This window comes from Saccoglossus kowalevskii, chromosome 5 (assembly GCF_978046115.1).
Source record: "Saccoglossus kowalevskii chromosome 5, keSacKowa6.1, whole genome shotgun sequence".
Classification (NCBI taxonomy): domain Eukaryota; kingdom Metazoa; phylum Hemichordata; class Enteropneusta; family Harrimaniidae; genus Saccoglossus; species Saccoglossus kowalevskii.
In genome coordinates this window covers 36,948,182-36,971,589 of record NC_140645.1, presented here as the reverse complement: position 1 = coordinate 36,971,589, position 23,408 = coordinate 36,948,182, and the positions used below count along the sequence as shown (strand labels likewise).

Sequence of the window (23,408 nt, the reverse complement as noted above, 5' to 3'; positions counted from 1 at the left end):
ATGTATTTAACATTGCCATGGAAAACATGTGTTCGATAATCTCTCAAATATTTCAATGGATACATTTTTGTCCTAAAATGAAATATAGTCTGAGTACAAGACAACAAACAGAATTCTTCCAATTCTGATGAAAAAACGGCCATTTTGAAACACATAAAAATTATGCTAAGTGAGGGCATTGTGTAAAAATATGAATTTTCAACTACACATGTGTTTGTGTATCACAGAAAGGCAGACAAAGAAAAAGAAGAAGAAAGAAAGAAGAACTGGCTCTAGATGTAATGAGTATGGCAATAGTAATATTACATCACAATATCCAAAATGAAGAATCCTGTTCACTATCTGGTGTATGTAGGTGATAATAAAAGTTGATTGTAGGTATACTCACCCTGCATAGCATTCACCCTCTGGTTCAGCCAGTCCTGGAGTCATACAGTAATACTTGGGTGGACAGTGAAGACATTCAGATACATCTACAGCGTTCGTAGAATTCAGGAATGTTCCACTGGGACATGGATACTCATTAGCTCTGGTTGTACCAGCTAAACAATAATATCCTTCAGGACACGATGCATTGAACAGACCAGTTACTGCTGATATGGTGTTGTCACAATAATAACCTGTGAAATTGGAATTTGTAATTTATTTGTTCACCAGATACAAAAAGGAAACAGACACTATAAAGGTATTCAAAGAAAGCTTAGAAAGAATTCCTGTGTGCTAAGGGTATTGGAGGCATGAAGTACAAATAAGAAATACTGTTTTCACTATATTAGAATCTCCAATTCACATAAAGCAAAATTGTATTTATTGTATTTTTATTTTTATTTTTTTTATTAGACGCATAAAATCCTTAAGAAAGGATAAAAAGGGTCTTACAGAAAGAAATTAAAAAAAAAAACTACAATCTAAAAAATAAAACAAAAAATAAAAACTTTTCTAAAAAAAATAAATAAAACAAGTCAAAAACAAAAAAAGACAATTTGTATGCAAATCATGCCTTATTTTGACCACAGACTTGCGTTTGTTCGAGATATTACATTTATATATATTAATGAAGTCACATGACTATCTCACATGTCATATCTCTTGCCAAATGCCTTCATTATAGCATTTGTGACAAATACTATTCAAAAAGACTGGTATTAATTGATAATACTGGTTTAGGCCACTGAAATAATTAGACTGAACTAGTCTGGTTCATTACCCTTCAGTATTAGAGCTAACATTTTACCTAAATTTCTGAAAGTATGAAGGCGCTGTTTCCTTACCTGCTGGGCATTCTTTGCACGACGACTCTCCTTCATTGTCTTGATATTCTCCACTATCACATCTTGTTGGTGTCTCAGATCTTGCCAGACAATAATGACCTTTAGGACATAAATAGTCACCAGGTGTCGGTGTCACCTGACCAGGAGGACAATAATAACCTAATAACGAATTAAAAAGATTGATTGATCGATAAAAATATATTATTAATTATTGCACCTTTTAGTGGATTACTGTACTTACCTTACTGTACTGTAAGACCCTAAAAATTGTCACAAATCATGATACTTCGAAAAGATTAAACATCCTGGTATTCGTAAAACTTTTTGAAAAGTTAAACATCCTGGTACTTGTATGACCTTTGACTGATTGAAACTTTTTAAAAATTATATTGGTATTAAAACCAATAAGGGAATATTACCTTCAGAACATTCATCAGTAACAGCACTGGCACCAACTTCATTGCAATACCAACCACCAATACAGGGCAGACAGTCATCAAATTCATCCATCTCAGTTGATGGATTATATGTTCCGTTGCTACATGGTGTCGGTAAATCACTACCACGTGGACAGTAATGTCCAATAGGACAGTCCAGCTCAGTGGCAGCTACAGAACCTATAAGACAAATACCGATACAAGTAAACTAAGTGTTTCTATCAGATAAATACAAGTAAACTAAGTGTTCCTATCAGATAAATACAAGTAAATTAAGTGTTCCTATCAGATAAATACAAGTAAACTAAGTGTTCCTTTCAGACAAATACAAGTAAACTAAGTGTTCCTATCAGATAAATACAAGTGAATTAAGTGTTCCTATCAGACAAATACAAGTAATAGAAGTGTTCCTATCAGATAAATACAAGTAAATTAAGTGTTTCTATCAGATAAATACAATTAAACTAAGTGTTCATTTCAGACAAATACAAGTAAACTAAGTGTTTCTATCAGATAAATACAAGTAAATTAAGTGTTCCTATCAGATAAATACAATTAAACTAAGTGTTCCTATCAGATAAATACAAGTAAACTAAGTGTTCCTATCAGATAAATACAAGTAATAGAAGTGTTCCTATCATATAATACATGTAAATACAAGTAAACTAAGTGTAAGACATTAAATGCATGACTAGGGAATTTAAATGCTGAAACAATACGAGTATATCATCAAGTTGATCACTTTCAACCACAGTAGAGATAATTCAGTGGACAAGAATTAAAATAATCATATTTTTATTGTATGAATAATAATGCAGTAATTTTTCATAAAATTCAGATGCAAATATCTTCTGTAATCCAATATCTTTGATCTAAACAGAAACAACCAATTTCATAAAAGTTTGGTTTAATTTGACTCACCACTAACCCTCTTAAAAGTGCCCCAAAATCACCTACCTTCAGGACAGTAATAGCCAGCATCACACAAGTCTGTGGGCAATGCAAGGCCTGTAGAACCACAGTAATAACTAGCATTACATGGTACAGGGGCAGAGGATCCTTCAGGGCAGTATTCACCCAACTGACACTCTCCTCCATTTGAACTTGGCTGGAAACAAATATAAAGTATGTTGAATACCATAGCAATGGTAATAACAATCTCATTTATCATATTTACCCAAAAATACAAAAATGAATACCATATTCAGCTTTTCATGCTAAAGACAAAATAATTGATATTCATAATGTCTAATAATCATTATATGTGTTAGCAACAGTATTCACCCAAAGCAAATTTGGCAAGTAATAAAAAAACATTTTGAATAAATCAGATGTAATTGAATACAAAATTCATAAAATCTCATAACAATTTCATAATACATGTAAAAAGGATTAGAGGGAGCATTGGTTTGCACACATCAACAGCCTAGAGCATTTGAAATCCACAATTCATCTGTAAAACAGTCAGAAAATATTTTTAGCCCATGGGCCTGAATCTGGATTATAGTGGAGTAGTACCAAAAGAAGGTATTTATAGTGAGACTACCCCTGTTGATATTTTGGTTATTCATCTTGAATTCATTGAGCGAATCATTGTATACATTTCATCTTTAAAATGGAATGAATGTCTACTTACTGGGTTATCAGATGCACTACCAGTACAGTAATAGCCTTCATCACATGGTGCTGTTGGGAATGTATTATTATAACCTTCACAATAAAATCCTGGTGTACATGGTTCGCAAGAATCAACGGATTGCTGGGCTGTGTAGCTGTTATACGTCCCTGGTGGACAAGGGTATGCAAATGGGTCTGGTGTATTAAGAGGACAGTAGAATCCTGATGGACACTCATTAGGTGTGTAGTCTGTAGTGTTAGAATAACAATAATAGCCTTCAGGACAGTCTTTACAGGAGTCCTGTCCAGGTAGATCATTGTAGTCACCAGGTGGACACCCATATGGATATGTTGTAGCACCAGGACAGTAGTGACCAACTGGACATATATGTCCAATAATTGGATGGATGGTATCAGTTGGACACTGGTCTTCATTCACCATAGTTGGATTGGCTTTATCAGCACCAGATACACAATAATATCCGGGTAAGCAGTCACCAGATGGCTCCGTTAGATTCACTCCTTGGCAATACTTTCCACCATCACATGGAGTGCATTCTTCAGCTTCTGTCAGACGTGTTACTGGTCCATAGCTACCAGATGGACAGGATTGCCAGTCTAATCCGGTTCCATTAGGACAGAAGAAACCAGCTGGGCATGGTGTATAACTTGTGCTGGCATCTCCCTCTACTACCAATTCTGGTACACAGTAGTAACCTGACGGACATTGAAATATACAACATGTGAGAAATCATTGAAATGAGTTTTAAGATTCAGAATGAAAGATTCTTAAAGTTCAAACTACTGGAAAGGCATGGAGGCAGTATGACAATCATATCGACAGACATGTGTCGGTGATCTACTGATGCTGACAACAATGCAAATTCACACGTCTAATTCTCTTATAAACTTAGTACTGACCTTCTGGACATGGTGTACACTGCCAGGCACCTTCATAATCTACATAACTGCCCGGTAAACAATCCAATGGGTGTGCACTGCCTTGAGGGCAGTATTTGCCAGCTGGGCAGATGATATATGTTGCTATGTTTGCACCACCAGGGCAATAGTAACCTTGAAAATATAAACACATATATACATATTAAAAAGAGTAGATGTGATTCACCTCAAATAATGTCTAAAACAATATTTTATCATATTTTGATGATTTGATGAGCTAAGATTAATTTAAAGTCAGCAATGACTGAATTTATTTATTTTTTAACCATTCATTGAAAATATCATTGTCTAAATCAAACACTAAATGAAGTGAGAAAACTTAAAGAAATGTTTAGTTTACAGGTGTTCAGTATATATAGGTGTTCAGTATATATTATATATATATATATATATATATATATATATATATATATATATATATATATATATATATATATATATATATATATATATATATATATATAGGTGTTCAGTATATATAGATGTTCAGTATATACAGATGTTTAGTGTATAAAGGTATTCAGTATATATATATATATAGATGTTTAGTATATACAAGTGTTCAGTGTATAAAGGTATTCAGTATCTACATTGTATATGTATATATAGATGTTCAGTATATATAGATGTTCAGTATATACAGATGTTCAGTGTATACAGATGTTTAGTGTATAAAGGTATTCAGTATATATATGTATATATAGATGTTCAGTATATATAGATGTTCAGTATATATAGATGTTCAGTATATACAGATGTTTAGTGTATAAAGGTATTCAGTATATATAGATGTTCAGTATATACAGGTGTTCAGTGTATAAAGGTATTCAGTACGTTTGTAGAGATATTCAGTTTCTTAGAGTGAAACCTGTTCAAACCAAACATCAATTTGGTACTGAGGAAATTGTTCAGTTTAGAAATCTGTCTGAAGAAGTGTTCAGTTTATATAGATGTTCAGTTTATATGAGACTAGAAAAGGTGTCTGTCAGTTTAGACAGTGTGTTATAATACAGAGCTTGGTTTAGATTAGTTTTTGGTTGACAAAGGATTTAGTTTGAGCAGCTTGATATATGTACTTACCTGGATCACATTCATCCGTTGGAACACTATTACCTGGTCCTTCACAATAATAACCAGGATTACATGAAATACACTGGTCCACTGTCTGCAATCCGGTATCATTAGAGTATGTTCCATTTGGACATGGCGCAGGGTCAAAGGTTGCCCAGCCGCAGTAGTATCCTTCAGGACAGATGGCATTATCTGGTCTTGTGGAACCTTCAATGCAGTAATACCCTGGTATACAAGGCCCACTGACAGCTGTCAGAGCTGATGACAACAAATAAACATCCAAGTATTACAATATTTCTATGTATAAGTTAGATCACAGTGCCAGGTGACTATGAGAATTTAAACAAGGGCCATAGAACCGAGTTCTAACTCTCATAGTCACCGAGGGGTGTGATCTAAATGACTTAGCACTGGCCAATCAGCACGAGAAAAGAATTGTATTAGCCAATCAGATGATGACATTTTGACAGCAATCAAACTTGTAAAATAACATTTTAGTACATTATGTTACATTGCCGTGATCTAAGTGAATTCGTGGTGAAATAGAACCGCACTTTATCGCGACTCTTTATCGCAAACATTGAACTGAGATGTACACAAAATTTTTATTTATGTTGAATGTACAAGTATATACATCAAATAATAGAATGCCATGTTGTCAAACCCTAGAAAAAATGAAAAATGTTCCCTGATTGGCTAACGGATCGGGTCTCAAGGCTGGGCCACCAATTAGAGACAATCTTATATGTCACTTTAGGTGTATACTATGAAATGAAATAAAATCCTGATAAAAATGACTGAAGCTTGCTTTTATAATTATAATTGTTATATTTCATAAATGAATGAATAGTATTAAAGTATTTTTACCGGTCTGATTACAGAAATACCCAGCAGAACAGTTCAAGCACTCATCCAATCCCATCAATCCATCATTTGGACTAAAGAATCCCTCAGGACATGCTATCGGCTGGTCAGTACCTTCTGGACAATAGTAGCCTGCTGGACATATATTAGCATCAAGACCTGCAATAAAACATATACCACATGTACTAGGGATTACTTTCACTGGTATGAGCACATACTGTAGAGAGCAATAATAATAAACAATGTTTTATTGTTACCAGTACAAGGCGATATAAAGAAATATTTAGGACAATTCAAATGTAGCATACCTTGGTTAGGTGTGGTCATATAGGCACCAATTTTACAGTAATATCCAGCAGAACAGGGTCTAGGCGGGGATGCCAAACCTTGTTCATCACAAGCCATTTCACCAATACACGGAGTACAGTCAGATTCAGCAGCAATGCCAGTCAAGTTATTGAACGTACCCACCGGACAGGGCCACTGTTCTGCATATCTGGTACCATTCGGACAGTAGTATCCCATTGGACAGATGTAAGCTCCGTACCAGACAACTGGACCAAATGTAGAATTACAGTAATAACCTGGTGGACATTCTAAACAAGTCCACTCTCCAGGAATGTTTTGATAGCTTCCAGATGGGCATGGTTCTGGTGTACCTCTTCCGGTGACACAAAAATGACCTTCTGGACATGTATAATTTCCAGGTGTGGCTGTATCTTGACCTGGTGGGCAGTAATACCCTTGTTGGCAGTCTCCAACCGGCTCTGGCAAGCCTTCGACAGGACAGTATTTACCTGTGGGAAGTAAAATTATATGATTTATATCATCACTCAGATTTTTCAAATACACTTCGGTGGTTTATTGAGCTCTTTGTTGAAAATGTACAATGCTTTATTGATATATTCACATATACTATTGGCATACATTTTATAGACAGTATACCATACTTTATTGGTTATATACCATATATTTTAGAAAATACACTTATTTTATTGGTAATATATCATACTTCCTTGGAAAATATACCATGCTCTACTGGTGATATACTGAAGTTTACCATACTTTATTGACGATATACCATTATGTTGAAAAAACACTTTATTGGCAATATACTACATTTAATGGTATATTAGAATATTTACTGGTTTATACTACTTTATGTTGGAATACACCACACCCTACTAATGATACAATGTTTTGATGAATATATTTCAGACTTACCTTCAGTACATATCTTACAATTGGAAGGTTGACTGTTACCAGTAGTGTCTAAATAATAACCCATAGGACAAGGTGATGGAATGGAACTACCTTGCGGACAGTAATAACCCTTAGGACAGATGTTACCAGTGACATTGTCTGTAGGACTGTGTACAGATGCACCAAGTGTGCAATAATATCCTATAAACAAAGCAGATAATGTTTGATGTTCTCAATAAAGATAACCATTTGTCAGGGATCTCGCCATGCTGGTTGGCAGTGGTTGGCCCCGACCGACACTCAGAATCAGTGCTGCCGATCAGGTCTAATGTCCAATTGTTATTATAATTAGGCAGCAACCGGCAAGCGTCCTGCTGGTCTGGCGTTAGGTTTTGTGAACGAAGTATAGATTAATTAGGTTACATTCATTCATGTGGAATATCTTTGTTATATTCAACTATTGAATGAATTGTAACTTACTTTTGTTACATTCAGTTACTGACTACATTGTAACATACTTTGGTTACATTCAGTTACTGACTACATTGTAACAAACCTTAGTTACATTCAATTACTTACTACATTGTAACATACTTTGGTTACATTCAATTACTGACTACATTGTAACATACTTTGGTTACATTCAATTACTGACTAAATTGTAACATACCTTAGTTACATTCATTTACTGACTACATTGTAACATACTTTAGTTACATTCAATTACTGACTACATCGTAACATACCTTGGTTACATTCAATTACTGACTACATTGTAACATACCTTAGTTACATTCAATTACTGACTACTTGGTAACATACCTTGGTTACATTCAGCTACTGGTGCTGCCAATCCTGATGCTGGACAATACCAGCCTGGATCACAAGGTGTTGGTAACTCTGATCCACCCGGACAGTAATCACCAGGTTGGCATTGACCACCAATGTTTGGATCTGATGGCATTGGACTTGCTGACCCTTCAATACAATACCAGCCCTCACTGAAAGAATATTTTGTGAAGTCATACAAGATCAATGTTGTGTTGCATATAATGTAAAATACATAGAAAAAACAGCAGGCACCAACAAACGTTAAATTGAGTGTTTTTTTTTATTTTTTTAAAGTAAAAATGAAGCTTTAAGTTTAAACAAAATGTTGTATTAACAACATTGAACTATTATTGCTAGGTAAGTAGTTTTAAGTTCACTGTAAACATAGGGTTTTAATTTTGCTGTTTTTGACAAGTAAAGTCCACTAAGACTACACGAACATGCAAAATATCTCATGGAATGGGTGAACTTAAATGCCATAATGTTTACACAGTATGTAGACAAATGATTATATCCTATCTTAACATAGTTTTGTATATACTTAAAGCAGGGGAGCCGTCACCTGCGCATGCGTCAGTTGGCCATAGCGTGTCAATATTTACAAACAAGCGTCTACCCATTACATGAGCCTTTGCATTTTTAGCGTGTGTTGTTATCGTCGTTTGGAGCTCAATTACCGCGCATGCGCAGGTGACAACCCTCCCGCTTTAACTTTACAAAAAAAATGTTGTTTATTAAGCCAAAATGGAAAAGAACTCAAACTATACTAAAACATTTTATCCTATACTCTTCCATGTAGGTGCATTTTGTGATCTATTAGGATACATACCTGCAGTTTGCTGTGGGTCGTTCATTACCCATTCCTTGACAGTACATGCCACCAGTACATAACACACATGAACTTTCATTTATTTGTTTTTCTAGATGATTAAATGTACCAGCAGAACATGGAAATTGGTTGGAATATCCCGTGCCAGCAGGGCAATAGTTACCCACAGGGCATGGTGTGTCAGTATAGGTGGTAGCATTAGCTTCACAGAAATAACCTGCAAATATAAACATTGTTGTCAATGGTCATGAACTTCCAAAGACCATATGAAACTTAATCCCTTTGCCTTTCCCTTCATGCTCTGTTTACAGATATAATGTACACCTCAAATATCAAAGCAATCTGGTTTGTATTTCTGAAAAAAAATTCAAAAATATCATTTTTTGCCAAAAATTACAAAAAATTTTGCCAAAAATAGAGAATTGAAGATATCATCATTAAATGAACAAATCTGACAAAGGTCTACCCAAGGTACCTACATACCAAGTATCAAAGCAACTAAGCTTGAAGTTTTCAAAAAGAAATTGAACAACTCTACTCTGTCATCTATGATGACAGCAGAGTTAAAAACTATGTATTCTTACCACTTGGGCATACTTTACAAGAACTTGTCCCTTCCTGGTCTTGATAGGTTCCTGCACTACAACCCAGTGGTAGTGTTGTACCCAATGGACAGTGGTAGCCTCTTGGACACACACCTCCAATGCCTGCAATAAAACATAACCACCATTGACACTGTACTCATTGACAAGACTTAAAGTTGTTCCAAAAGATGGCCTTGGATGCAATATATGAACTCATTTTAAAAAGATCAAAAGGTATTTTGTATCACTTTTGGTTTTGAAATTGGGTGTTTTACTTTACTTTAATTAAGCCATTGAATCCTGAAAGTTATATTTTGTTTCAGATGCTCAGTATGTCTTATGTATGACCCCTAAATGATCACACATCCTGGTACTTTTTGGAATGTATCTTTGTCCTATATCAGCAATAATTTAAAAAAAAGTTTGGCTATGTTTAACTATTGGTGTGTGGCGAATAGCAATCTAAAACTGTGCTCTTACATATTACTATGGATGGATCATAAAGATACTCCGGAGGTGTTTAAAGTTGTGAAATCTGTGAATTGAACGAAGTTTAGGGATAGAGACACTGGCTACTCTCACATCCAAAGGGTTAAACAGAAGGGATGTCCAGTCGTGCACTATCATGGATTCTATATGGTTCTCTCTGCACTCAGCATTTCACCTTTCTGACTAAATTAGATTAGACTAAATCATGTATTCATTTAATTTCCTTTGCCTTGTTTGGTATTGTATTGACTCGCTGTTTTAGGTGCAACTTTGACAATGAAAGCACCTGTACCATAGATTAGTTCAATCTGATTAAAATAAGATCCTGGTTGGCTTAATTTTTTTTTTAATATAATTACTATAATTATTATTTATTTTAATTATTTACTATAATTATTATTATTATTTATTTTAATTATTTTTTAACGTTACAATTATTTTGCTGCAAGAATGGTTTTGTTCGTGAAAGCCACCTGGTGCATGAAAGCCTAATTATAGTAAATAATTAAAATAAATAATAATTATAGTAATTATATAAAAAAAAAAAAATTAAAACAAAATTAAGCCAACCAAGATCTTATTTTAATCAGATTGAGATTAGTTCTAATAGTTTTTACATCAGAATTACATCATAGCTTGTGGTTGTTACCTTTCAGCCCAGTATGTTTATTTGTATCATCTGCTTTTATGTAATGACTGTATTTCATTCATTGTACTTTGCAGTTACTATGGTTGCAGTATGATAGTATCATTAAAGTACCAGGATGTATGACCTTTCAAAGATCATGCAAATGGTTTTCAGCCATTAATCAATGTCATAAGTTACTATTTTAAAATGAAACCAGACTAGAAATAAGACGGTATTTAATGTGATGAGAATATACCATATAATAAATTCTATTCCATAGTGTCATAAACATTTTCTTGTCTAGAGATTTCTTATATGATGTGATTTTGATTACCATAGATATGTGTACATACCTGTATGTCCTCCTAGTAATGGACAGGAAGCATTGTAGGTAGAGTTGGTATCATCATTATTAGGATTTGGTCTATCCACTCCGGAATCACACCAGTAACCAGGTGAACACAAAGCTGTCACATCAATAGCAGCTTGTTGTGAACAATAGAATCCACCATCACAGTCAGTACATTGTGTGATCTGAGAAATAACCAAATGAATTATCGGGTAATGTACAGCACAATCCTTGTCATCTCAACCACTTTTGGAAGTGTATTTAACAAGCCTAAAACTGAAGTTCAAAACTGGATAAAACATTTTTAAATTTACTAGACTTAGAACAGTTACTATACCTAGAACACCTACTTTACGAAGAACACTTACTATGGCTAGAACACTTACTGTGCTTAGAACACCTACTTTGCTTAGAACACTTGCTATGCCTCGAACACTTACTATGCCTCGAACACTTACTATGCCTTGAACACTTACATTGCCTAGAACACTTACTTTGCCTAGTACACTCACAATGCTTAGAACACTTACTTTGCCTAGTACACTCACAATGCTTAGAACACTTACTATGCCTAGAACACCTTATGTACCCAGCACTTATGCCTTGAACACTTACTATACTTTAAACACTTATCTATCATTATATCTAGAACACCTTTTTTGCTTAAAACACTTACTATGCTTAGCACACTTACTATTCCTAGAACACTTACTTGGTCTAGAACACTTAATGTGCCTAGCACACTTATTATGCCTTGAACACTTACTATACCTTAAACACTTATCTATCATTATGTCTAGAACACATTTTTTGCTTAAAACACTTACTATGCTTAGTACACTTACTATGCCTAGAACACTTACTTGGTCTAGAACACTTAATGTGCCTAGCACACTTATTATGCCTTGAACACTTACTATACTTTAAACACTTATCTATCATTATGTCTAGAACACCTTTTTTGCTTAAAACACTTACTATGCTTAGTACACTTATTTGGTCTAGAACACTTACTTGGTCTAGAACACTTAATGTACCCAGCACACTTATTATGCCTTGAACACTTACTATACCATGAACACTTAAACTTAAAACACTTTACTTTGCCTAGAACACTTACTATGTCCTGAATACTTTCTATGTCCACTATGCTTAGGGCAAGGTCTTCATGAAATAAGCTTTTCAACAATACAAAGGAAAAATAGAAAGATTACAACATCCAAACTACTTTTATGAAGATTTCACTTCCACTTTTAACTGCAGACAATGACATGTATCTTTAAAAATATCTACAGTGTAAAAATTGCAACATTATTTTTTTTTTGTCAAGAATGCTTTACCACAATAATGTCAAATATCTGAACATGAAAACCGCTTTTTAAATTATGTCTACCAATGTCATTCAATACTGACCTTGAACAAGTTTGTCTGGTTACTGTAAGTTCCAGCAGGACAAGGTTGCCAATCTAATCCGGTACCTTGAGGACAATAATAGCCAGCTGGACAGTCAGTGTAACCAGATTGCAAGTCTGGGTGTCCAATAGTTTCATTTTCAGGCAGACAGTAATATCTGAGAGAAAAAAAAGCATACAGTAAAATGCTTATCAAAACAGAGATACAAATAAATGTGTATAACAGTGTAAATCATGTAACAAGAGTGACCACAGCATTATGTAGATCATGTGACCGAGCATTGTGTAAATCATGTGACCAGAGCATGATCGCTGCTGTAGATAAATGATAATATAACTCACCCTTGTGTACATATCTCACAGACGGATCGTCTTGTCCTATTAGTAAAATATCCACTGATACATGCAAATGGAGCTGGTGATCCTAATGGACAATGTAAACCAATAGGACACTCTACTGGGGTGGGATTATCAGACCCTACGAATAAATATAAATAAATTAAATTTTAATTTCAAGTGTCATTACTTATATATGTAAAGCGAAGGGTGAAATTCATGATAAATGACTAAAAAAGATGAATTACTGTAGAATACTTTGTTTTTGCTTAGAATTAATTTTCGCTGAAGAAATGATTCAGTGAAAATAAAATCCAGTGAATATACCATAATTCCCATATTTTTACATTCAACTCATCAAAAATCAGTGAAAATAAATTTCATACAAAACACCCAAAAGGTCTATTCAGCGAAAATTAATTCCAGCTAAAAGAATTTCACAGTATGTACTGAAAAAACTGTCTGCATCTCAAAATTCTGTGAAAAAGCTACTCACTTTTGTATTAAAAACTGAAAATTATAGAGAACTTAATATTTAAAATATTTGTCACTAAATTGGTCATAATGGTTAAAACTAAATTTGTATCCAAATTAGAAATTGGAGGTACACTCACCTGTAGGGCAGTAATATCCTGGTGAACATAAGCCATCTGGTTCAGTCAGACCAGAATTCAGACAATACCAGCCTTCAGTACATGGTGTACAGTCACCAGAAGACTCAAGTCTTGTGTTGTTGGAAAATGTACCAGATGGACAACTATATGGTACAGCTGTTTGTACCGGACAATATTTACCGACCGGACAGATTATTTCCACACTAGTGATAGATGCTGATGGACAATAGAATCCAGCTGAGCATGGACCAGTAGGTTCAATTAAACCTATTGCATCACAGTAGAAACCTACAGAGATAAACATTACCAAATACTCATTGAGAAAGGCAGACATAATAATGTGCCACTGGATAAAAGAACATGTGATATGTGCAGCCAAAATTTAGTTGAGGATGAGCAACATTTTGTAATGAAATGTCCAGCTTACAGTCACCATAGGGACAAATTATTCCTGACTGCACAAAATAAAGTTCCAAATTTTGATAAAGAAAATAGTCAGAATAAATTCATTTTGATTATGGCAAACCATACTCTAGCACCAGCCTTAGCTGTCTTCCTAAAAAACAGCTATGGAACAAAACAGCAACAACTATCAGTGTATTAGGCTACATTTTGTGTTCATTCTATATTCTGTATTCACCATTGGCTGCAAATTGTCTTTAATGTTTGTGATTTTTTTTATTTTTTTTAGAAAAGTTTTTCTTTTTTGTTTTCTTTTTTAGATTGTAGTTTTTTTTTAATTTCTTTCTGTAACACCCTTTTTATCCTTTCCTAAGGATTGTATGCGTCTAATAAAAAATATAAATAAATATAAAAATCAAATAAATATGATATTTCCATCTTCCTGAATGGTATGTGGTTCATTCTACTGTAAAGGGGTTAATTATTCACTGGATTTTAATTTTGTTTATTTCGCTGACTGGAAAATGCGCTAAATTAAAACCCAGTGAATATGTAAAATTTAGCATAGAACACATTATCTAAATATAAAACAGTGAATTTAAAACCCACTGCATATGCCTGAAATGGAAAATCAACAACATTTAAACCCAATTAGTCATTTTACAGTATATCATTATTTACTCAGAGTTATGTAATGTCACTCAGAAAAAAGGTTTAATTCAAACAAACAAAACAAGTAAGTAAACAAAAATAGAATACTGACAGATGTGTCTAAGAACTTTGTAAATTTCCTTGGGATTCATAACAAATAACTGAAAAGCCATAGCATCATAAAAAAAAAGTTGAAAAGTTTTTTATTGTCTGCACATGTTCAAATTTACTGAGCAACATCAGTTTTATTTTTTTGCATGATTCCATAATTTGACAATACAATATTTATTTATTACACCATAATAAAATAGAATAATAATTAATTTTTAGCTGTAATGTAATTTCAATGAAAATATGTCATAAAGTTTTTTTCACTGTTTCTCACCTGGTGTACATGCTTCACATTCAGTCACATTCTGTAAGCCAGTCAGATTACTAAATGTCCCGATCGGACAAGCGACTGGTTCTGAGGTTCCTTCCACACAATAATGTCCAACTGGACACATGTTTGCATCATCCATCTGATCTGGAGCTGCATTCTTGGCACCACGGCGACAGTAATATCCCGGGCTACACAAAGTGATAGGGTAGACAAGCCCAGGCTGACCACAGTAATAGCCACCTGTAGTAGATATTAGTTAATACAGGCTGTTCTGTCTAGTGGACAACCCCTGCATACTATGTGGTTATCACAAGAATACTTTAAAGTATATATGCAGGCAGCTCATATTGACTGACATATGACAGAGGTAGATGCCATCCCATACTGCCTCAGGGTATACTTTGCGGTATTCTTTTTCCTACTTTTATTCATAACTTAGAGATAAAACCCCAAATTGACAAAACAATAGGTTTGATGCTGTGTGAGTTGTTTTAATGTAGATTACACCAAATAATTGCGTATATTCAATTGTTCAAATTAATATGTTTTAAAAGAATACAAATACAGCTTATAACAGAAAACTAAATTCAGTTTTAGATGTTTTGTATAATAATGGCTGTTCTGTCTAGTGAACAACCCTATTTATGTGTATCTAAAAGTATGGAAATCAAACTGACCTAATATGATATGAGACTATCTCAATAAGGATGCTATTGTACTAGTACACTCTATACAGTTACATTACAGCCACTTTCTAAAATTTAGATGTTTTGGAGTATACTACGTTAAATTTCACGATTTTCTGAAAACACCAAAAATTATTCCTTGCTAAATTAAAACTGATTATTTTTATTTAATAACTGATAATCCAACTCACCGAGACATGGAGAGCATTCATCTATGGCAGTCAGTCCTGTTATGTTGTTGAACGTACCAATAGGACATTCAAACCCATTAGAGAACTGTGTGCCATTAGGACAATAGTAACCTGAAATGAAACACAAATAGAATGAAATTCTAGACACTTTGAGTGTAGTATACTGTAAAGGGGGTAATTATTCACTTGGTTTTAATTTTGCTTATTTCGCTGACTGGAAAAATGCGCTAAATTAAAACACAGTGAATATGTAAAATTTAGCATAGAACACATTATCTAAATGACGAAACCGTGAATTTAAAACCCACTGAATATGCCTGAAATGGTAAATCAGTGAAATTTAAACCCTGTGAAAATTAGTCATTTTACAGTATATCATACTGTAAGTAGTTAATTATGTATTCTTTTATGTGAGCAAACAATAATCGAATGTGATATAACTGTAAATTGAAAGAAAAGCGTATTTTTATAATTATTTCAATTTTTAGATTAGATTAGATGCAAATTAGTAATAAATTACTGTGGATCAAACTAGACCGCTAGACTTGACATATTAAATGTATTTCCAATTTTAATTAGATACAGACTGGACTAGACTACTTAGAAGGAAATACATTTACACAGAGAAGATTAAATTCATATTAGGGAATCATCTCCAGATATTATTGACAGTAATAATAATAGTCTTTATTGAAGTCGTATCCTAAAAAAGGACATAGATCTAAGTACAATAAAGCATGGTTGTTATTCCATGTTAGAAACATTCAGAAAAAAAGAAAAAGAAACTATAAAACACATATTATCCAGGTATCTAGGCTTATATTCTGTAAATGTGCTACAGTCGCTTAAATCTTGTGTGAAGAAACAATGTATTTCACATGCATTACATGTATATAAAAAGTTCCATAATGAGCATAACACAATGTAATGTTTTAACATATGGATCTACCATATCACATTCATATATAATTCCAGTGATAATATTTTTTTCCCTTTCTCATAAATGAGCATCACATGTTCATCTCATTTATTAGTAATCACATCCTACCTGGTGGGCACACAAACGCAGTGTAGTTGACAACTGGTAGAATGGAATTATCACAATAAAAACCAGCTGGGCATTGTTTACATTCCCATTGTTCTATTTCATCTTGGTAACTACCACTGTTACAAGGTTGTTTGTCTGATGAGCCCTCTACACAGTAGTGACCGACTGGACATATGTAGTCATTGGGTGTGGCCACAGTCTGGCCTGGTGGACAGTAAAAACCTAGAAGGATACAAAAAAATGGGTTACACAAAGTGTACAGAAATCTTCACACAGTGAGAAACGTTTAATTTCTTCCTAATAGAAAGTTTATATAAGATAAGTAACATCATGTTACTGAACTCAAGACAATGGAAACGAGTCATATTCATATGGTATCATAACACAATCTTTCGTCTATTATTTCTTACATATGTTGCCATGGTAACTGACTGAGTCTAACTGTGAAGTGACTGTGGTCTAAACAATAAACACCTGCACATTCCTAGTCTTATTGCCTATTGATAATATACATGTACACTTGATTGGTTCTTTGTACAATAGGTGATTTTCCGTTCAACTGTGAGATCTCGCGAGATGCATGAAAGACGTGCATCGAACATCTGCCGCAAAAATCAAACGATTTGATTTTGAAATCAAATTTCTTTATTTCGTAGCTCACATCGACCGGCCGATCTTCGACAGAGAAATATTGCTTTTGAATACCCTCACTTAATCGAAATTGTCTATCATCAAATGTGTACAGCACATTATTAAGCATGGAAATGCCCCCCAAAATATTTTCGCCTTTGTCAAATCCCACGCGATGTTTGACGCTACTACGACGCTATGACCTTTGTTTGTCCTGTTTTTACGTTCAATTTCACGCATAATGTGTGATTCTCGCAGTGAACGGATAATGGTCTATTATGTAAATGGGTTCATTAGTTATTCATACCTTGAGTGCATAATCCTTGTGGTTGTGACAATCCGCTTTCATTACAATATTTACCAGATAAACAATCCAGACAGTATGTGATATTCTTAGATCTATAGCTTGGTAGGTATGTACCTGGTGGACAGGGTTCCTCACGACTACTGCCCTCAACGCAGTAAAACCCAGGACTACACTGATTACCTGAAGGTCAAAGTTCAAAAATTAAATATCTCACCATAACAAATAAGAGAGCTATATTGCCTTTATAAAAAGCACACTTCAATCCAATCATATGTAATTATGATAAAAATAATAATAATAATCTTCATTGCATAATCTTATCCTTATTTGGATATTGACTCAGAAAAAGAAAATTACAATAAAGATGAAAAAACTGAAGAAGTAGCAAAATGGAAGCGCTAAAATAGAAAATATAAAAAACGAAAAGAAATACCGGTAGTTTACTTATGTATGTAGATCATGTGACCAGGGCATTGTCGTAAATCATGTGACCAGAGCATGTATGTAGATCATGTGACCAGAGCATTACAATAAGGATGAACTGAGAAAGTGGAATTGAGAACTGAGAATGTATGTAAATGTTTTGGGATCAACACTTAACATTTTAATGATGGCAATTCAATGGTAGGTTCTATATTCAGCACAATATGCTCACTCTTTTCAGAAATTGTTACTATTTGTGTTGTTGTCTTAAGATATAAATTTTGTTCTTTTACTCAATTTGTCATGTATATGGTAACACTTAAAAACACATGAAATACTATGTTTAGAAATCAAATATCATAGTGTTGAGTCTTAAAATAACTCCTCTAAACCATCCATTGATATTTACCTGCAACTCCACTCGGTGTTGGTGTTATGGAACCATTTGTACAGTAATATCCAGCATAACAATCACCTCTGGGTTCAGCCATACCATTCACATCACAATACATACCAGGGTCACATGACTGTGGTTCTGATGATCCAATTGGACAATATTGACCTAGTAAGAATGAACAGACAATATTATTGTCATTAACAGATTTAATTTTGTGTCAGACAGTTTTTTACTAATCTTATAAGCCATGGCAATGAAAGTCATAAAATTTTGTAGCATTGAAAAATTTACACAATATTGTCTTTGATATTAAATACTGTGAAATTCTTTATTTTCGCTTGGAATTAATTTTCGCTATTTTTGCTGAAGGTATGATTCAGTGAAAATAAATTCCATACAAAACACTCGAAAAGTCTTTTCAGCGAAAATTAATTCCAGCTGAAATGAAGTATTTCACAGTAATTAAATCTAAAAAATTCCAAGCAACAAAAAGTTGAGTCAGCATAATGTGGCCTAAGGTAATCAAATAACCAATCCAAATGCTCTATTGAAACTGTCAACAAGACTAATTTGCATAACCCGTTTAATCTCATGATGCACTTAAATTCAACTCTTGTGTCACAGATTTTTTGTTCACTTTCTACATTTTTTGCATTTCTGACCAAATAAAGATGTGAAAAGGGCAGTTACCAATATTGACTGTGTATTACCTGCAACACATTGTCCTCCATATGGTGTTGATGGATGTGTTTGATATGATCCACTGATACAATACCATCCTGCATCACAATAATCAGTCGGCTGACTGTTACCTTGACCTTCACAGTACATACCAGGTGTACAATCCACACACCACGACTCATTGTGACCACCTACAATATTTATAATAACATCTCAAAATTATTGCCAAGGTGATGATACATTTAGTCTTATTTGGGTTGATTAGATTTGATCTTGGTTGATCTGGTCTAAAATGAGCCAGGTTGAAAATTGAATAGCACAAACTGATGCATTACAATTATGTTATAATTTCATATTCATAGTAACCCAGACATTCCATTATAATCATATAGATACATCCAAACCACAGATCTATGTTTCAGACCAATTTTTTCCAAAATTGTTCATGAAGTAATTTTCTAAACATCATAAGTAGGCAAGATTATTAAAATTGTATTGACATTTCTAAATTGAGTATATACAATATCACGGTTCCCCCATCTATTATGAAGTGTCCCACAAATATTGACCAGAAGCATTGTCTGTGTGTCATTCACGGTAAACTTTTAGTTCATGCATTTATAAGGAGATTATTAATTCTAAAAAAGGTAATGAAGTCTGCTGTGAAATCATCTGTATTTGTCCCACAGCATATACACATTGTGAAACCATGCCTGATAAATCTATATACCAAGATCATTCTATAAATATATTATATTGGAATTGAATCTCAACCAAATCTCAGACAGACACAGTATAACCATGTCCCAACTGGAAAATTAACGGAAAATTTCCTCATTGCTTAACGCTGTATTATTGGATATATTTTGTTCCACACGTTCTAGGCTAGTTGTGCAGAGCGTGTTGTGAAACTGTGTTGCATGTCAGGATTTCAGGTTCATATTTTACTACTGTATAATGTGTTAAAGTGTAAATAAGTTTAAAGCGAGGAGTCGTCACCTGCACAGGCGTCAGATGACCATAGCGTGTCATTGTTTACAAACAAGTGTCTACCCATGAGCCTTTGCGTTTTTAATGAGTGTTGTTATCATCGCTTGGGACTTAATTTCCGCGCATGCGCAGGTGACGACCTTCACGATTAACAGATCATACAGCTTTAAAGCCAACAAAACAAGTTTGATTTGCAGATCAGATTTATACATACCAGTAAGATTGTTAAAGGTACCCTCAGGACATGGATATTGATGATCATACTGCGTTCCTTGAGGGCAGTAATACCCCGTTGGACAGATAGTATCTGAATAGGTAGTAAAATTGCCTTCACAATAATAACCAGATGGACACGCTTTACACAGTTCTTGTCCAAGCTGGTCTTGATAAGTACCAGGTGTACATCCTACAGGCCATTCAGATCCACGAGGACAGTGATAACCAACTGGACAGACACCACCTATACCAGTATGAACACCTAAAATGATAATATGTCATGTGAAACACTTGCTCCAATTGTTATATTAAATCAAACACATTTTTCAATTAAGATTACATTTATTTCATAATTGGTTGATTACACAGTAATCAGTGATATGATTAGAACCAAATGCTTAATCAAGGGCTTTTAATAACCTAATGGTGGCCATAATAGTAAAGACATAAAAATAGTATCTAATGCTAATACTTGCACTCGATTTCTCAAAAATGAGTTGACATACCATGGTAAATCATACATGTGTAATATTAAAGTACTTGGTTGTATTTTGTGAGCAGTTCAAAATTTTTAATTATTCATTTGCATACTCTTCATTTGCATACGCTTGGTTCGTTTGTTTCATTTCTCCACTGTGCATGGTTATTGTAGCCTATTTGCTTTGTACTGTTTACAACGCACGCTGACTGTGCCTAGTCATTTCATTTTATTTTCTTTTGCCGCCAATGTGCTTTATATACACATGGTTCTGTTCTTTGCCATTGAATAATTCATGTTATATTAGTAGCATTCCATACATCAGTAACATTACCATTCCTCTCAAGTTACATTCATGATACATGACAGTACCTGCAGGTCTCACTGGAGTTAGACTCAAGATACACTAGTGGACATGTAAACTTACTTTTGAGAAGTAGGGTAGTACAAATATAACTGTTATATTTACCTTCAACATCACATGCTATAGCATCAATAGGTGTAGGATTTGGTTTGTTAACTCTTGAAACACAGAAATATCCCGGATCACACTCATCTGTGGGAGATGTAAGGTTCACTCCCTCACAGTAGAAGCCACCAGGACAGTCAGTACAGTCAGTCTCCATTTCAAGTCCCAGTCTGGCACCATAGGTCCCAGATGGACAGGATGTCCAGTTACGTCCAGTGCCAGCAATGCAATAGAATCCTTGTGGACATAAACGATGGCCAGTGGAGGAGTTACCTAAAATAAAGAACAATTAGGTTGAAAATAGAATTACTTATTTTCCTACATGTATGTAGACCAAACTACCAAAAATACTTTTGAATGAACAGCATTTTAACAAAGTTATGCTTTGAAAATTTCTGAAGAGTTCAGAGATTTTAAATTAATATTTTCAACCTTCAAATATGTCAATCAAAATTTGGAATCTCTGATTTGTGTCTATAATTAATACCATAATATTCTGATCTGTTGGATCTGAAGAAATATTCAAATATTTCAGAAACCTCAGTATGACAAACTCATTGGAAATCAGAAAACATTTTATAGCAATTATTCATTACAGAGAATATATACATGTATCAAAGTAATTATAGTTAGTGGTATCTGGATTAGTGGCATTTGGGAGACACACAATCAGTTTATTTTATTTGATGCTTACTTTCAGTTGACTTTGAAATGAACATCCCAGATTCAGAAAAATATAATTCAGATACATGTATAAATGTTTGATTAATTGTACCTTCAATAACTTCCTCCGGTACACAATAGAATCCAGCTGGGCATTCCAAACACTCATCAGCCTGAGTGTAGTTTGTATAGGTGCCTGGTTCGCATGGAACTGGTAATGCACTACCCATGGGGCAATGTAACCCAATGCTACATGGGTAATCTGAAGGGTTGGGTACGATCTGTCCAGGTGGGCAGTAAAATCCTGGATCACAATCTCCAGATGGCGCAGAGAGACCTGAGAAAAAATATACAAATTTAAACTGATTTAACATGGAAATATGGGTCATACATGAGTTATTATGCTTTCTTAGTAAGTTATAACAAGATCCCGTTCCAATCTCGCTCTCGCATAAGCGTTCCAACTCAGAAAAATTCGAATGCGCATGCCCGAGGTAACTAGGATACTGGGATGTCCAGGTGGATCAAAATAGCTGCTCACGATATGACGGATTACGATAGTTATATTTTTTGTACATTTTCGATGTATTACATTTTTTCACTATGAATGTGGTAATACATGTTATATTGTTTTATTACAAACCGCCTATGTCATGTCAGAAGGTCGTAGCACCAGTCTCGCTATCTACGAGATGGGACTTGAATGGGATCTTGACATGATGTCACCATACAGTACTATGCGCGTTGCAAACCCCAAGTAATGTACCTCTGATATTATTCAGGTCATAAAGATGAAAACGTTTTTACAAAATGAAAGTTTTAAGTGTAGCAATAAATACATGAATTCTATGGCTAATATAAAATCAAATTTAAACAGAATTTGTTCACATGCAACAAGATCACTAATAAAATTATGTCTGCTTGGACAAAATCTTTTTTTTTGCATATTCTTGTAATGAAATCTAGGTCAGATTATAGTTTGACCTAAATTAAAGAATATATATATCATGTTTGTCATAGGTACACAACATCAGGATAGTGAAAATGAAAAAAAAATTACAAGATACAAAAGTATAAAATGTCCAGGAAAATGTTAAAAAGTTGAAATTTTGAAATGGTTTCTATTGTGAAATTATTTATTCATATCTCAAAATCTTACGTGGTGACATAGGAAGAAAAATATATTAATATTGATATGAATCCTGATACTGGTTGAACATTTCACAAAATTTACATAATTTAAACAGTTCCCAGTATGACAATTGTTTTCCAGTATGAGCAGAGCGTTGCCACTGCGGC

The 23,408-nt window shown here is 34.0% G+C and overlaps 1 protein-coding gene across 1 annotated transcript in view; it reads right to left on the bottom strand.

Annotated features, from left to right (window-relative positions):
* The window catches only part of LOC100377425 (uncharacterized), a 154,881-nt gene that overhangs the window by 64,783 nt on the left and 66,690 nt on the right, over positions 1–23,408 (bottom strand). Inside the window, exons 62-87 of the mRNA XM_085498985.1 lie at positions 22,222–22,446; positions 21,447–21,719; positions 20,498–20,761; positions 19,323–19,484; positions 18,625–18,777; positions 17,793–17,972; positions 16,856–17,077; positions 15,808–15,918; positions 14,934–15,170; positions 13,496–13,783; positions 12,888–13,023; positions 12,547–12,703; positions 11,138–11,318; positions 9,668–9,790; positions 9,084–9,300; positions 8,246–8,424; positions 7,445–7,624; positions 6,529–7,017; positions 6,224–6,379; positions 5,366–5,614; positions 4,247–4,399; positions 3,345–4,042; positions 2,666–2,816; positions 1,691–1,888; positions 1,272–1,430; positions 389–620 (exon numbers count right to left, since the gene is read on the bottom strand). Of these exons, the coding sequence (XP_085355111.1) occupies positions 389–620; positions 1,272–1,430; positions 1,691–1,888; positions 2,666–2,816; positions 3,345–4,042; positions 4,247–4,399; positions 5,366–5,614; positions 6,224–6,379; positions 6,529–7,017; positions 7,445–7,624; positions 8,246–8,424; positions 9,084–9,300; positions 9,668–9,790; positions 11,138–11,318; positions 12,547–12,703; positions 12,888–13,023; positions 13,496–13,783; positions 14,934–15,170; positions 15,808–15,918; positions 16,856–17,077; positions 17,793–17,972; positions 18,625–18,777; positions 19,323–19,484; positions 20,498–20,761; positions 21,447–21,719; positions 22,222–22,446 (5,773 nt within the window). The remainder of the gene's footprint in view (positions 1–388; positions 621–1,271; positions 1,431–1,690; positions 1,889–2,665; positions 2,817–3,344; positions 4,043–4,246; positions 4,400–5,365; positions 5,615–6,223; positions 6,380–6,528; positions 7,018–7,444; positions 7,625–8,245; positions 8,425–9,083; positions 9,301–9,667; positions 9,791–11,137; positions 11,319–12,546; positions 12,704–12,887; positions 13,024–13,495; positions 13,784–14,933; positions 15,171–15,807; positions 15,919–16,855; positions 17,078–17,792; positions 17,973–18,624; positions 18,778–19,322; positions 19,485–20,497; positions 20,762–21,446; positions 21,720–22,221; positions 22,447–23,408) is intronic.